The following is a 16,692-nucleotide window of genomic DNA, read 5'->3' as shown; positions in this document are numbered from 1 at the left end:
GTGTGTGTGTGTGTGAAGAACGCTGATGAGATATGAAATAACCAGTGGCCAATTGAATAAGCTACCCTTTTGGATTTATATATCTGTAAATCTGACTCTCAGTGCCTCACCAACCATGAACCTCACCGCACGTCACTGCTAATAACTAATATTTAGTAATTATTACTGCCCACTGCCGAAGGTGAAAGGGCGATGTTTTGTCCATGTCTGTCTATTAGTAAAATATTTCATGAACCAGTGAGCAGATTTAAATGAAACTCAGCACAGCTAAGCAACCTTATCATAAACAAAAATGGCTGTACCTCAGTCACTTTTACAGACACTGAGCTAAAATCTGATATGGTAGTAGCTAAGAATCCTTCCCAACAGATCCTCTAAGCGCTAACTGATTTCATGAGATCTGTTTTACAAAGTTTACCAATAACTATTGATCTCAACTGTCTGTTAGCAAAATGTCTGATGAACCACTGGGCAGATTCTAATAAAATCATTGGCTGTACATCTACAACTGATTACCTGTTGGAGTCAACACCATTCAAGATGGCTGCTACAGCTAATTAACCTTAGCAAACACTAAATTGGCTGTAACTCAGTCAATTTTACAGATATTGTGCTAAAGTTGGTGTGGTAGACCTCTTATTATAAAGAAATAAGCATATACTCACACATTTGAAGATTTGTCTGGAATTAGAATGAATTATTTTCTCATTTTTTGGCTCGTATCTTCTGATATATTGTCAGGGTGTTCAACACAAGACTGATGTTTACACAAAAAATCTCTGAATGAGACCTTTTTTAAAAAAGAAATTATAGAACATTTTATTTTATTGACAGTGTTTAACACTTGAACACATACATGAACTTTCCCTGCCTTTTTAAGAGCTTAGAACCACAAATGAGTCAAACATAAGGCAAATGTCCAAATGTCCATGTCAGATGAGAAAAGATGAGTACAATCACAACAGTTGTATGCAAAAACCATATGAAGACACAGCACAAGTAATAATTTACTTTGACCGCCCAATCTCACTTCCTGCTGCTTATCGTGGGAGTCAAATACATTTCATTTATTGTTCAGGTCAGGATGTTAAATCCAGCTTGTCACAAAGACTGAAGAACAATCACTAATGTGGGATGACTGGTACCAATATAAAATACATCCCTGTACTTACCAGGTACTTGTTTGATACATACCCTGTAAGTTCACTGTAACAAGTCACTTCATAATACAGCACAATTATGTAACTGGTTTGTATCATGTACTTAATTGGTATATACCAAGTAAGTACCATGCGCTTACTTCTTTTCAGGCACAAAGAAACACCCAAAACAGCTGTTAGTGTTTAATCTCAATCATCCAAGACACGGCAAATCCTAAAAAATTAAAATCAAAGCAAATGAACTCCTATTCTGAAGTTGAAGACTCAAAACTGGAGAGTGTGAGGTTCCAAGCTCTAAAGCCATAACAGCTGTCAAAATTCACAATTTTTCAATGTTTTCAATTTGAATTTTTTGTATGAGCTGATCATCTATGGTAAGAATGTATCTTTCACTACCCAAAGTGTACAGCATAATTAGTAATAAATGAGTAAAATCAGCAGTCATGTTGTTTGTTTACATTTGAGCATTGATGCGTACACTTCAGACAGTCTGAGTCAGTAAAATAATCCCTGGATGTCGGAGGGAGAACAATGAAATGAAACAACAATGAAACAATGAACAATGAAAGGAGAGATGTCAGGTCCAAAGTGAAAAGAAACGGCGACTAAAAGCTGCAAGAGTCGACAGATGCAGAGTCATTTTAGGTTAGGAAATCAAACAGTGGACAGAGTTGAGCAAAGGTTGGGGCTAAGATCAGAAGCAAACAAGCTGTGCTGAGATATTCTGAATTTCTGTCATTGATTGAAACTGATCACCGGATTTCGTTGTAAACAAAGGAGAGGAATATTTGCTGTTTTCTAATGCAATGTTTACAAAAACACTGAGTTTAAGTTACAAAAAAAACCCAAACAATCATTTTATGATGTAGAAAATGTGTTAGAAGCATAATACTTTAAATCGCAGACACTGAAAATTGCATATTTTGTCAGCTATTATGGCTTTAAACTGCACGAGATCCTCGGTTTCTGCAGCTAAATTCGGCTCCCTCCTCTTAGGGTCCTAGTTTGCCTGGCTCACAGAGAGATGCTTTGGTCACATATATGTAAATGGCTTCTTTCACCTCCCTCTCAAACCATCTGTTCTCTTTCCAAAATATGAACACTTTGTTCTTCAAGAGTGTCTTTTATCCTTACAGTGTAGAAATCTGTTAAAGAGCAAAGTGTTCATACTTTGGACAGAGAAGACAGATGATTTGAGAGGGGTGTGTGTGTGTAAAGGAAGCCAATTACGTCAAATGAGAAAGACAAACTTCAAACAGAGAAGGAAGTCTCAGATTTCAGCTTTCTAAAACCTACAATACAATTAGGCATTTTCACTCTGATTCACACCTTCATCCATGTGACCAAAACATCTCTCTGTGAGCCAGGTACCAATATTCTAACAATCCTCAGGAGGGAGAGAAGTCTGATTAATCTGCTTGGGAATTTAGCTGCATATTCAGTATTACCAGTTCAACAAACTAAACAAAAAAATGTTTATTTTTATCCCAGATCGGTCAAATGATTCCAAGAATGGATCTTTAGGGTACTTGGTCCACTTTGTCAATCTTTGTGCCAAGCTCTGCTGAACAGATCTCAATCAGGTTTCAGGTCCTCTTTAACAGCTACCAGCAAACATTCAAATACTTGAGTGTTCTGAGATTTTATGGCACAATTTTTATCTGCACACAGACAAAACAACCATTCAGAAGTCGGTTAAAGCATATCTCAATATGCAGCACAAGTTAACCACATTTTAACACAATCACTCCAAAATACAGGTCACAGTTACACAAAGTAGTACAGACAATATCTAGCACAGTAGTCCTCATTAGTATTATTGGTTCCCAAAGTTCTGTTCCCAGACAGAGCCGACACTAAGGACAGTACTGAGCTGGTTCTGTATGACTGAGATTAACACCAACAGACAAAACAAACTCATGTACATATGTACAATGACGTCAACGAAACCACTGCACAGTGAGAGAGTTGTACAGAAACACCGATTCCACAGGTCTGCTTAGTTTCTGAGGTAAGAGACAGTAAACTGTTCACTTTATTTCAGAGCTTGGAAGGATTCAGCTTTTTAAAACACAAAACAATCAATGGAAACATTATTTTATTACTGTACGCCAACACACTCACACACACACACACATTTATTATCTTGTATTTCCACGTGTAGAGTACACCGAACCACAGAAGAACTTTCAGATGGAGGTATTATGGAGGGTTACTGTGGCTTACATTCACGTTTTCTCTGAACAGGTGACTAGTGGGCATGGCTTGTGCACCACAGGTGAAGGTGGGGTCAGGTGAAAAACTACAGGCAAAAATGGAGGCACATTCCTCTCTTGTGGGAGAGGAGTTAGAGAGGACTTTTTTTTTTCCTTTTTCCTCTTTCTTCTTCTTTTTTTATGACAGATTCTCACACCTCTTCAGCAAAGAATCTGGAGGCCGGGGGTAGTATCCGGTGGTGCAGGGCTTGTCAGGGGAAAACCTGGGGAACTTGTAATCCAGAGGAAGATCTAGGCAGAGGTAAGAAAGATGAAAATGAATGTTTCATGTTCCCTGACTCTTTCATGAGCAACCAGTTTAAAGGAAAAACCCTTTGTTGCAGTCAGCAGGCAGTAATCAGCAACATTTGGTATGTTCATGTTTAAACGAGACAGTTTGGAATTAAGTAATTGACACTTACTGCCTTTTAAGCAGCAACAAAAAAGAAGAGTAGGAACTACATTCGAGGGAAACACAAAATCCACACTATTTCAATTTGAGGGTTTTATGTATCAGTACAATAAGTATGATCAGATCTTTACCAGGTCCTAAAATTAGGGATTCACTGATACCATGTGTGCATATTTGTTCTTGTACTTATAAATGTGTTCAGATACCACAGTACCAATACCACTTCACAGCAGCCTGACGTTCATCTGTCAGTTGAGCAGTCAGGTGGTAGAGAAGGAACAATGGAGGTAAGAAATGCACCATAAACTTGTTGCCATTGACCACTACCAGAAGAAGAAGCCATGTGGAGGGATTTCAAAGTCAAAGATGGTGACAAAAGTAAAACAAAGCAAAGTTGTTAAGAGGAGGAATGAAATCTATAATTTTAAATAAAAGTAATTTGATGAAAGATCTAAAAAAAAACCCAACAGGACTCAGAGTTTAAAGAGTTTGCTAGCAGAAACAGGAAATGGCTACAGTCTGTCTCTGAGCAGAAAAGGATCCTGAGAGTATTTGGATCTGAGCTTGAGCTCCTCTCACCAGTAAGTGCTGTCTACTTCTGGTTGAGGAGTTGACACAAAACGTAGCAAAGCTGACTATAACTTTCTGCCTTGACATTTTGTAAGAAATGTAATGGCATTTCTTAGTACTTGTATCCGTACTCAGTATCGGTAAAGACTTAAATAAGAGGACTTGTACTTGTACTCTGTGAATCCCTAATGTCCCGCCCCCTCGGTTTGCTGCTCATTTGGGCTAATTTAGTTCAGCCCAGGGTCAGCCCAAGGCCTCAGGCTTTAGCCAATGAGGGTGGACGTACAATAACATGCCTCGAGCGTGAGTGTACGTGGGCATGGCTTATCGTGGACTGAGATAAGTGCGATGGCGAGCAAGATAAACATGAACGAGGTGAATTATTTAATTTCTCACCCGTTTTCCTTAATGTCTTTGGGGGACAAACTGGAAGTGAAGAGGTTGGGAGCAGATAGACCCAGGGATATTCAGTTTTCCTGTGACCTGGTTTCAGTGAAAGGACTGGCTAACAGCAAGTGTAGCTAACTGATATTTAACGAGGTGGTTATTAACATTTTTACATCCCAGAAAAGTTGTCGGAGTGAGCTTCTCTTTAAATAAGGTAGGATTTATAAAAATTGAAGCACTTTCTAATATTGCATGTCTTGTTTGATTTTATCTTATCAGTGTGATTAGTAATTGTGTCAAGGAGTGTGGTGCAGTGTTATTAAAGCTGTTTGACTGGGAAAAATCATCTGAAATGATTATAGCTGAAACTCTTAATGAAGGGAATGAAGTATTGGACAGCTGACAGAGGCTCTGTGTGAGCTTGGTTTTTGGTGGTGGTTTGTTTTAAGGTTGTCTTTCATAATGTCAATTTATAGCAGGTTTTCTTTATTTCAAATTGGATGTTTCTGTTATTGAAATCCAAACTGCAGCGTTTTATTCGATATCTGTTAGCCCACCCTACAGATATCACCACGATCCTCTCATTAATCATGATCAGCTGATCGGTACATCTGATCAGCAGCTCCTTTATACTGAAACTCTTAAATCCTACAGATGCAGTTTTTCACACAATCCTTTAGCTTAAGTTTTGTTAAATAATTATGAGATTGTGCATTACATCATGTAGGATTGTTCATCCAAGTTGTTTTCCTTAATTTATTATGCTGAGAAACAGATTTGTTTTTACTATGTCCTGATATACAAAAGCTCAGAGTAAATTTAGAAATCATGTTATTTTTAAACTTGTCTGATAGCTGAATCACTGACATCATCTGAGCCTAGAAGTGATTTAAAATACTGAGTGGTGCTCATTCTTCAAGAAGACTTGAAATCAGAATGGACCAAAAATGTTGAATTAATCCTAATGTTATTTTTTAATTAGTTTATCTGATTGCACATACCTGCAATGTGCTCCACACTGGGGATGGCCATGGTGCTGTATGTGTGAATGCAGTGGCAGCACCAGGTCAGTTTCTGGTGCTCCTCATCGCCCTCTCCACCTCTCTGCACGTCAACAAAGTAAGAGCCCCACTGCTTGGACACGGCTGAAGGTGACTTCATGCCCTGCTCCTGTGGAGACACATGACATACAAAACAAACTCTGTACTTCCAGACAAGTGGAGACTTGATTGTAGGAGCATCTAGGTTTGTAATTGGTGGACTGGACCCAGAATGCAGACTGACACTAAGAGCTTCTGAAGAAATAACTTATTTATTGATATAACAAAAGGAAAAGGCAAATCTAAATGACATGAGATCCCATGGAGACACAAGGACCAGATGACAGCATGAGCTGACAATGAACCGGGGGGGGGAAGCTGAGGAACAGATTGTAAGGACTGAGGCTGATGAGGAAGTGGACACAGGTGACTGATTACTAATGAGGAACAGGTGCAGATGGGTGAGACAGGCTGATATGTAAAACTACTGAGGGAGAGTGAGTAATGGCACAAGGAACAACACTATACAAGAACACATCACAAAGAAACACAGGGAACCAATCTAAACCCAAGGATGAAAACAGAGAACTCAGAAACACACAGAACCCACAAAGCAAACAGAAAGATCTCATAGAAAACATCATCAACAACCTAACACAAAAAGATCACTAAATGAAAAAAAACACAAGGCACAGATCCTAACAAACATGAGCTTTAACTCAGAATGCTGAGGGTTGCTTATAAAACATAAGTGACTGGTCATTTCTGAGAAAATCCCCACTTTGTTATGTTTATTCATGCAGCTTCTGAACATTTTATTGGCACACAAAAAGATGAACATCGCAACAAGATGCGTTTGTAAAAAAATAACAAAAACGAATTTTATCTGAATTTAAAAGATAACTTATGTAACTAAAGAGGACACGCAAAACTGGATTTGACCAAAATGCATACTGACAAACCACGAAACCTCTGGGAGACTGTCCTTTGGACAGATGAGACAAACCTGCAGCTTTTTGGCAACAAATCCCATCAGCTCTATGTTCACAGACCCCAGAACAAAGAAAAGAACCCTGTACCTGCAGTGAACCATGTTCTAGGGCTGCTTTGCTGCATCTGACACAGGGGCTCTTGAATCTGTGCAGAGTACAACTATCAAGGCATTCCTGAGTAATTAATTTTATTCTGGCTCAGAACAAAGCATTGGACCATTCTGAGTCCTGATCTAAATCCTGTTGAACGTCTGTGGAAGGAGCTGAAACAACTGGAGAAGGAACCTTCAAACCTGAGACAGCTGGAGCAGTTTGATCAGGAGGAGGGAGACAGAATACCTGTGGACAGGTGCAGAAGTCTCAGAGAGAGTTACAGAATCCACCTGATTAAAGGGATTGTCTCAGAAGGTTGAGCCACAGAATATTCAGTTAAGCTAGCATCCATTTATCAAGGCCAGTTTCATTAGATTGTTTTTGAAAATCATTCGGTTTAAACAAAATTCAGAAGCAATGACTGATTTTCATTAGTTGATTTTTAGTCATTTTTTTTGTTTCTTTTGTCAGTTTCAAGTTATTTCAGGGACCTTTGTGAGTTTCTTTTAACAAAAGGAAGCAAGCAAATTTGACTGCATCTGTACATATTTAACTTTGTCTCACCAGTAATGACCTTCACAGTGGAGGCTATTTCTGTTGTCATCATCATCAAAACGATTTGTTGTATCTGTAGTGTGTGTGTGTTTGTTAACCACAGGAAGAAGCTGCTTCTCACCACATACAAGGCTCCATGAGAACAGCAACATCAGCTAAAAGCAAAACTCATATCACAGAGTTTGATAATAATGCAGAGTTGAATTGTGGGTAAATACTTTGCTGAAGTCCGCCTGGATGCAGGCTTAGCTGAAGGACGGCTGTAGTACACAAAGGGGGCGGGGTTTGGACACACTTGGATTGGGACACACTACACACTCAAACCCTTCAGCATGAACGCGTATTTGAAAGACATGAGGGTGGAAGGTCAGGAGGTCTTCTGCAAACTTTGTGTCATTCATATACCAAACTGTTCAGCTTATTCAGGAGATGGGTGCTTTGACTTTTGGTTTTTGTAATGTTTATATTTTCAAAATATTGAACTTTATTTAAAATAAAATTTCTTATAGAAAAACATGAAGATCTCTTTAATTCCTTCAAAAACTCTTAAATTAATTTAGGCAAACATGCTGTATGTTTGTCTTTTTAGGCTACTTTTATCTTTTAGCTATCATTTTGCTACTTTTAGCTATTCTGCTGGTTTTAGATTTTGGCTACAGTTTAGTAGTGAATGATTTTTTAGTTTTAGCTCCTTTTTAACACCTGTTTTGCTAATTAGCTGAAGGCTCACACTGAACGATGGAGAAACTAGTAAAATGTCCAGAAAGTCGGATCACATGGCCCTTTCTCACTCACAGTCTGCAGCAGATCTGAAAAAGAGGAACTTCATGTTTAAATTTTTTTTTAGTTTTGTTTATGCCAATAAGAAATTGCTGACTTTCTTTTTTAATTCCGAACTTCCTGATGATTAATAATCTCTGCTGTGTAAGCAAGAAGGCGAGAGGGAGACATTTTTCTGTGTATCCTTACTCTTTTAGTTTGTGTGTGTGTGTGTTTGTCATTACTGTAGAGTAATTATTGCTGCACATATTTGACTGATTAACTTTCAGAGTCAAGCCGATTCAAAATGACCACTCCAGCTAAGCAACCTTAGCAAACACAAAAATGTCTCTAACTCACTCACTTTTACAGATGTTCAGCTAAAATTTGGTGTGGTGGTAGATAGAAGTGGTCCAAGAGCTACACATCCCACAGGATAACATTATGACATCACTGAGAAGGTTTGACCAAAATCGCTACAACGCTGTCCCTTTCCATCATAAGATGACCTTAGTTTCAAACTCTGGCATGAAAAGCAGTGGGTGATATGCAGTCTTTTAAAGAAAGCTAGGCCTTTTATATACTATATACTCTGAAAAGTAATGAAGTCACTTTTTCAAATGTAGTGTTAGAAATATTAGTCACTGTGAATAAAGCAATCAGAAATGTAAAAGTGCTATCTTGCCATTCTCATATAAACACAGAAAGTATGTGATGGCAGGAGGCTGAGGAGTGGGGCTGGGTCATCGAGAATGATTTCTAAACAGAAACAGCTGTTTTAGTAAACTTACCTCAAACTTTCCCCTTTTCTCCTGTGGTTCCACTTGGGCCTCATTGAACACTGCTGCGTCGCTCTTCGAAACGCCCTCCCCCTCCATTTCCTCCACTATCATCACCGTTTCCCACTTCCCAAAGGTGGTGGCGGGAAATACGTCTGACCTCATGCTGTCACCAAAATATGCCACCTGCAGGGTCAGAAGGACAAAGGCACAGATTCCTTTCAATTGTCCTGAAAACCGTGTTGAATCCTGCTTCCATCAGCAGCCACACATCCCTCTCCCTCCACTACCCGTCGCTCAGACCTGGTCTATTAGCTCCATAGCTAAGAGGAGGATTCCACAAAACGTGTCCTGTCCAGCTGTGTGGCACTCAGAATTGTAAGGCCCAACAGATTTGCTTTCACAAGCGGAACATGATGGCTTTCACCATCATGTTCCCCTTGGTATATGAAACTTTATTAAAAATTGCTTTATTTCAATTGTAATGGACACAAAGATGAAAAAGAAGAAAGAGAACAGGGAAAAGAGATGGAGGAAAAGGTCTGAAGAGAAACCCAGTTTTTTTTCCACTTTAAAAAAATGATGGCGGCTAACTGTGCATTTTTGCCTATAGCAAACAGCCCAGTCAGCCCAGTCAGTCCTGGCTTGTTTACCATGGACATCATTCTCTGACCTGCTCGACACTAACACATTCAAACAGTGTCACATAACAAGTTGACATTACTTGGTTGTACAAACTGAGACTTTTCACCAGAGGGAATAGAGGGCAAATTTTGTTCTCGCTAATATTACTGCAACTTCCATGGATTTCATCCTATCTTCACCCAAATAACACAGAATATTCTTTGTCCAAAACTAAACACGTTTCACAACCATAATTAGTGAGCCTTTTTTAAGATCCCGAACAGCGATAATGTGGCATTATTTTCCTACAGTCACATATCTTGATACACAATATGGCAGATATGCAAAACGGAAACAGGGGTCCACTGTAAAAGAAAATTCAACAACAGATAAAAAGTACAGCATGATTATCTTGTGCTGCTATCAGGAGTAGGGGTGACATATTTCTGTGTGTTAGTCGATACAAATAAATCAAAGTTATCTACAGAAGTCAGAGGGTCATAAAAAAGATGTTAGGCATGGCCCTTAACCCTCACAAGTCTGTGTTATAGCTCAGGCCGGCCATCCCCACATGGAAAAAAACAGACAGGCGCTGGTGAACTAACTTCCCTGAAAACAGCCACAGCTGGTCCTTATGCTCCTCCAAAACCCTGTACCACACCAAACTCAGCAGTGTCCAGAGTCTCAGGATCACTAAGAGAAATATTTAAGGCCAAGTATTCCAGCAAGGAGTCAATACATCACTAAAGAGAGGGATTGTTAATGGACAACCAGACTGAGTCCTGTATGAAGGAAGGAACCACAAACAGGATCAGGCAGGTTAGCTGGCTCTGAAAAAGGCTTGTTGTGTCACAAGAACACCTGATATGAGTTAGTTTTACAATGCCTGTGTCATGGATGTTAAACATGTTATTCTACTGTCAGAATTTACCGATGAGCCCTAAAACACTGGATAGGTAGAGCATTGGAAAGAGCAACACCTTCATTTACACTGGCTCCACTACCTGTTGGTCCTACACCACTCTACCAGAGGTGTAGCAACATCCTGGGATCTATTTAGAGGTGTACCTGTTAGTGATATCTATGCTGCGGCAAGCTGGTCTTTATCACTTAGATGACAGGTGTCCATCCCTTCTGTGGCTCACTCTGTTCTTTCAGCTGGGTTTAAGGTGCTGCAGTAGCATGTTCACTGCCTGGCCAAAAAAAAAGTCACTACCTGGATTTAATTAAGCAAATAGGTACGAGCCTCCTATTGGATAATTATTGCATGGGTGATTATGTTTCAGCTGGAAACAAGTTATTTAACCCCAACTGGTGCAATGAGTTGCTTCTCATTTCTTAAACAACCATGTCGAAAGAAACATCCTGTGGTCGTGGAAAAGATGTCAGTCTGTTTGAGAAGGGTCAGATCATTGGCATCAAGCAGAGAAAACATCTGAGGAGATTGCAGAAACTACTAAAACTGGGTTAAGAACTGTCCAACGCATTATTAAAAGCTGGAACGATAGTAGGGACCCATCACCTTCGAGGAAGAAATGTGGCTGGAAAAAAAACCTGAATGATTGTGATCGCGATCACTTAAACGTTTGGTGAAATCAAATCAAAGAAAAACAACAGTAGAACTCCGGGCTACGTTTAACAGTGAAAGTAAGAGCATTTCCACACACACAATGCGAAGGGAACTCAAGGGATTGAGACTGAACAGCTGTGTAACCTTAAGAAAACCACTAATCAGTGAGTATAACTGGAAAAAAAGATTGGACTCTGGAGCAATGGAAGAAGGTCATGTGGTCTGATGAGTCCAGATTGACCCTGTTCCAGAGTGATGGGAGCATCAGGGTAAGAAGAGAGGCAGGTGAAGTGTTGCCTACTGTACAAGCCTGTGGGGGCAGTGCTATGATCTGGGGTTGCTGCGGTTGGTCAGGTCTAGGTTCAGCAACAGGATGAGCTCAAAGAATGAGGTCAGCTGACTACCTGAATATACTGAATGGCCAGGTTATTCCATCAATGGATTTTTTCTTCCCTGATAGCACAGACATATTCCAAGATGACAATTCCAGGATTCATCGGGCTCGAATTGTGAAAGAGTGGTTCAGGGAGCGAGAGACATCAGTTTTACACATGGATTGGCCACCACAGAGTCCAGACCTTAACCCCATTGAGAATCTTTGGGATGTGCTGGAGAAGGCTTTGTGCAGCGGTCAGACTCTACCATCATCAATGCAAGATCTTGGTGAATGATTAATGCAACACTGGATGGAAATAAATCTTGTAATATTGCAGAAGCTTATTGAAACAATGCCACAGTGAATGTGTGCCATAATCAAAGCTAAAGGCGGTCCAACTAAATATTAGTGTGTAACCTTTTCCTTGGTGGCAACATTTTTTTGGGCCAGGCAGTTTATTTGACTCAGGTTTTATGGCTGCTCTGCAGGGTGTTTATATATGTCCCATACGTCATGCGTTTTACTGAATTATTTAACTGAAAGGGAATATAATGTTATGCATATAACTATTGTTCCCTGAAAGAAAGGAATGAGGTACAACACCAGCTGCTTAACTAGGCTTGATGTAGAGCTGCTATTAAACTAAGGAATGTCAGTTATGACATATGGGTATATAGTACATGCAGGACATGTCACTTGTCGTTTATTTGCCAAACGGCATGATTCAAGATGTCTTCAGCCAGGACAGGGAGGGGCAGGTTATCTCATACTTCATGTGTTGTACCTTGTTTATCTCCTTCAGGAATCAGTAGTAATACACATAATATTATGACTTCTTACAAATATTTAGAATAAAAGAAATCTCACCAAACCAATGAGAATAAAATAATAGGATATACTATATTAGACAACACTACACAAGCAATACCATTTGCCCAAACTAGAACTCCGACCTGCTCACTGACATACTGAACAGAAAAACCCCACACAATGTTTCCCTGATTGCTTTTCTTTATCAACTGCTGCCAAATGGCAAAGGTGGTTGAATATGTTTTTGCCAATGTGTGTGTGTGTGTGTCCATTTGTTAACAACATGTCATGAACCAGTGGGCATACTGGATGTACATTTACAACTGATTGACCTTTGGAATCAACTCAAATCAAGAGGGCTACAACAGCCACCTGAACTTAGAAAACACAAAAAGCTATAATTCAGTCAGTTTTAGAGATGTTGAGTTAGAAATTAGTGTGGTAGTAGCTGAGGGTCAGTCCCAAGACAGATTCTGAGAGCAAACAGATTGCACTAGATCTTTGTTGAAACTTTTATCACTACATATTCGGAGACAAAGCTGAACCACTGGACAAACCCTAATAATCTTTGGATGCAGAAATGCATACTGTCTGCCACCTGTTTTAGACTAAGATCAACTTGTTTTGAGAAATGATAGAGTTTTAGCCATTTTGGTCAAACATTGAAAAGGTTCTGCATGATTTCATGCAGTAATGTGAGATTTCACACTCAGAGTGTTGTGAATGATTCTCAGCTACTACCACATCAAATTTTAACTCAATCTATCTGTAAAACCGATTGAGTTAGAGCCATTTTGGGTTGGCTAATGTAGATTAGCTATGGTTGCCCTCTTAAATTGCAGTGATACCAAATGGTAATCAGTTGCAGAAGTCCATGTACTGATTACTTTCTGAAAGTTTCATAAAAGTCAGTCTAGTGGTTGATGACATATTTTGCTAACGGCACATGCAAACAAACATGTACAGATATGGGCAAAAATACTATGGCCTTGACCCCGTCACCATCAGCTCAGACTGAACGCCTCCATTCAGCTCAACTGCAGACAGAGGTGAAAACACTTGGAATTGCCCTGGAGGACTGTTTAAATGTGCTCTGTGTGTAGGTTGACACTCTCTACGTGGGTGAGGAACAGAGGGGCCATTGAGCAGAGGGGTGGAGGGGGAGGGAAGGAGGACTGCTGACAATACCTGGGCTCGGTCTGTGCACCTCTGCATGAGGCAGAGCTATCAGGACTCTTTATTGAAAAGTGTTTTAGCCCATATCTGTGCATGTGTGTGTTTGTGTGTCTGTTAGCAAAATATCTCATGAACCACTGGACAAACTTTAATGGATCCCTCAGAAGGTACTACATCTACAAATCATTAACAATTGGAGTCAACCCAATTCAAAATGGTTGCCACAGCTAACTGACCTTAAAACAGAAAAAATGTCTATAACAATCAGTTTTACAGATATTGAATAACAATCTGATGTGCTGGCAGCAGAGAGTCATTCACAACATGGTATAACATGTCGCAGGATAAAATTATATCACGTATAATATCAATAATAAGTTTGACCAAAACAGACACAACTCTATAATTTCCAACATAAGCTGATCTTAGTCTAGCATGAAAGGCAAGGTAAGTGATTCATTTTGATTGCATTTACTTGGTTTGTGTAATATTTATCTGCGCATCATTTAAATGAAATGACTCTGAAAGTTAATTAGTTGTAGATGTACATCCAATGATCATTTCCTGAAAGTTTCATTTAAATCCATCTACTGGTGCATGATATATTTTGCTAACATAAAGAGTTTACTCCAAATAATTAATGGTAACATTTTCACAGATGATCTTTGTCAATCAGTATGTGCTTAGAAAGTCTAGCTGCTTGAAACTGAAACAATAAAATAGTGATGGTCTAAAACCTTTGCACAGCAGTGCCTGGCTGTACCCTGGAATAAACAAGACTTTCCTGAAAAACATATATTTACTATTATTTTCATTACAGTGAATGATGTGCTCTGGTCCAGGCTCAGAGCCGTCTAGTCAACAGTCAACCGTCACACCGCAAGACACGTTCCTCGTCTTCATCACAGCTTCATCACAGCAGTGTGAAACGGCCTCATGCCTTTCAATCTCTGCCAACAAGATGTCCTTTACATCTTTCTGATGTCTGGCGTACCTTGGGCTCTGGTTTCCCTGTCATGGTCCTGAGCAGCTCGTGGAGGTGTGGCCAGTTGCCTTGGGAGTACCAGCCGGGTTTGTCCAGTGACGGCAGTCCCTCGCTCTCCTCCACATCGTTTACTGGAGACGCACAAATACAAGAAAACAGTCTGATTGATGTAGGACCCACGCACTGTGATCCCCCACAGGTTTGCAGGGAAACACTAGTAACAGGATTAAAGCTCAAAACTGATTCTGCTACTCTCAGTAGACTGATTAATAACAAAGGCTGAGCGATTGTTAAAGGAATCATATTACCTGCTGAGTCTTAGGCTCACTGATAAGCTACTGATGGGATGTACTTGTTAAAGGTACCAGAATATTTTACATTTGTGTTTACAATTTGATGCTAGGTCATATTGCTCTTAAAGTAATACAAGCAGTCAGTTATGACAAAACTATTGACCTTGTTCTTCCTCACCAATACGCTTGTGGAGAAGATGAAGAAGGAAGAAGGGTGATACTTATACTTCACGTTACTACATATATTAGCTCTCGTTAAATTGCACCAAATCGAATGTATGGATAAACAATATTTAGATTCCTTTGGTTTATCAGATCTCAACACTTGAAGGCGAAATTTGCTTAATTACATGGAACATTCAATCATAATACATTATCAATAACGGGACCAATTTTGCCAATGAAGATCAGCAAACAATTAACACAACAAAAATAAAATTAACACTCAAAATTTGGAAATATTGTTCTAAATTTGGGCACCAAGTAATTACTCATGTATATTCATTAAAAAAAATAGGAAAGATAGAAGCAAAAAATTAAAGCAAAGAAGTAACCCTTTAATTCTGTGAAACAGCACAATGATTAGACGTTTGTCTAAAAGAGAAGGATTTTTGAATGGGATGTTTTGGAATTTGGATGATTTAGCCTATTTTTGGATAAATAGTTCACTTTAGAGTTTAGGTTAGAAGGATGTTAATAATTCTGCCATATTGTCACATTAATCAGGAAGTATCAGATTGGATATTAATATTCCAATATTCCTTCCATGTCCTAATGATGGGCCTTGGAAATCCCTTTGTTTCCATCCTCCAACTTGCAGTTTTCAATAATCTTTTCTCTAAGTTGATTTAGGACAGTCACTTTAAAGGGGATATTTATGCACTCACTTATTTTACATGACATATTTTTTTAATTAGCATTACTCTGTAAAAATCTGATTTCACTTTGAAATTAAAGAAGTTTTTTAAATTGTAAAGAAGGCAAGTATATATATTGGTTATAACTGATAATAAAACATCCAAGGGGGTGAATACGTTCCATAGGCACTGTAGTTCTTACATTGTTGTTGTATGTTCAAATATTCATTTTTATAATATCTTTCAGGCTTAAAAGAGTGCTTATGTGACACCATGATTGTGTGTGAGCGAATAGGTGGGATGGTGATGAAGATGATGATGAAAGGAGAACATTTAACAGTCTCATCATGTAGAGAAGTTTTTATGGTCCTCTTCAGACTAAATAATGACCATGCTACGCTTGAACTGATCTAGCTGGCATAAAGAAAAATGGTTGATGTTTATTGTTGTGAAAGGTGAAAATGGTGGAAACGAGACGAGTCACAAACCTGACCCAGTGAGACCTCACAGTGAGGAAACCCAGGCCCTATCTGGTCAGGAGGGGGAGAGCAACCCTCCATATCAAGATAACATCACCCAGCCTGCTGTGACCGGGGAGGATGGTCAAGACTTGCTGTTTGTTCAGCCTGCTGAGCTTGCATATGGATCCATGCCGTGCCAGGCCCTTACTTACCCTCACCTAGCTGGGGTGATGAACCCTGCGTTCACCTACTATAGCTCTCCAGTAATGGGGCCCCTATCTCCATTTATGGCCCCTCGGATGCAGGCAGGGATGGGTTCCAGCGAGACTCCCTTTGCCACCTGGCTCTGGTCAGGAGGCCAATAAGCCATAAACAATGAGATCAACTATTGGACCCAGTGAGAGACATGGACTGGAGATAACGCAGACTTTGAAGGACACCGAGCCTGGGAAAGGAAGAGGGAGTGAAGAAACCAACATCAATGGGCTTTTGTATGATTCATGCTTAACTCTTCTCTTTTTTTCTTTCTCAGCACCAA

General features: G+C 39.5%; 1 protein-coding gene across 1 annotated transcript in view; it reads right to left on the bottom strand.

The window, feature by feature from the left end:
* Positions 1–805: 805 nt before the first annotated feature.
* Positions 806–16,692, bottom strand: part of nt5dc1 (5'-nucleotidase domain containing 1) — a 78,958-nt gene continuing 63,071 nt past the window's right edge. Inside the window, exons 9-12 of the mRNA XM_017432765.3 lie at positions 14,553–14,674; positions 9,015–9,188; positions 5,786–5,954; positions 806–3,667 (exon numbers count right to left, since the gene is read on the bottom strand). Of these exons, the coding sequence (XP_017288254.1) occupies positions 3,555–3,667; positions 5,786–5,954; positions 9,015–9,188; positions 14,553–14,674 (578 nt within the window). The 3' untranslated portion in view covers positions 806–3,554. The remainder of the gene's footprint in view (positions 3,668–5,785; positions 5,955–9,014; positions 9,189–14,552; positions 14,675–16,692) is intronic.

The sequence above is a fragment of the Kryptolebias marmoratus genome, linkage group LG17, assembly GCF_001649575.2.
Source record: "Kryptolebias marmoratus isolate JLee-2015 linkage group LG17, ASM164957v2, whole genome shotgun sequence".
Classification (NCBI taxonomy): domain Eukaryota; kingdom Metazoa; phylum Chordata; class Actinopteri; order Cyprinodontiformes; family Rivulidae; genus Kryptolebias; species Kryptolebias marmoratus.
The sequence above is the reverse complement of the archived record's forward strand: the minus strand, read 5'-3'. Positions and strand labels throughout refer to the sequence as shown.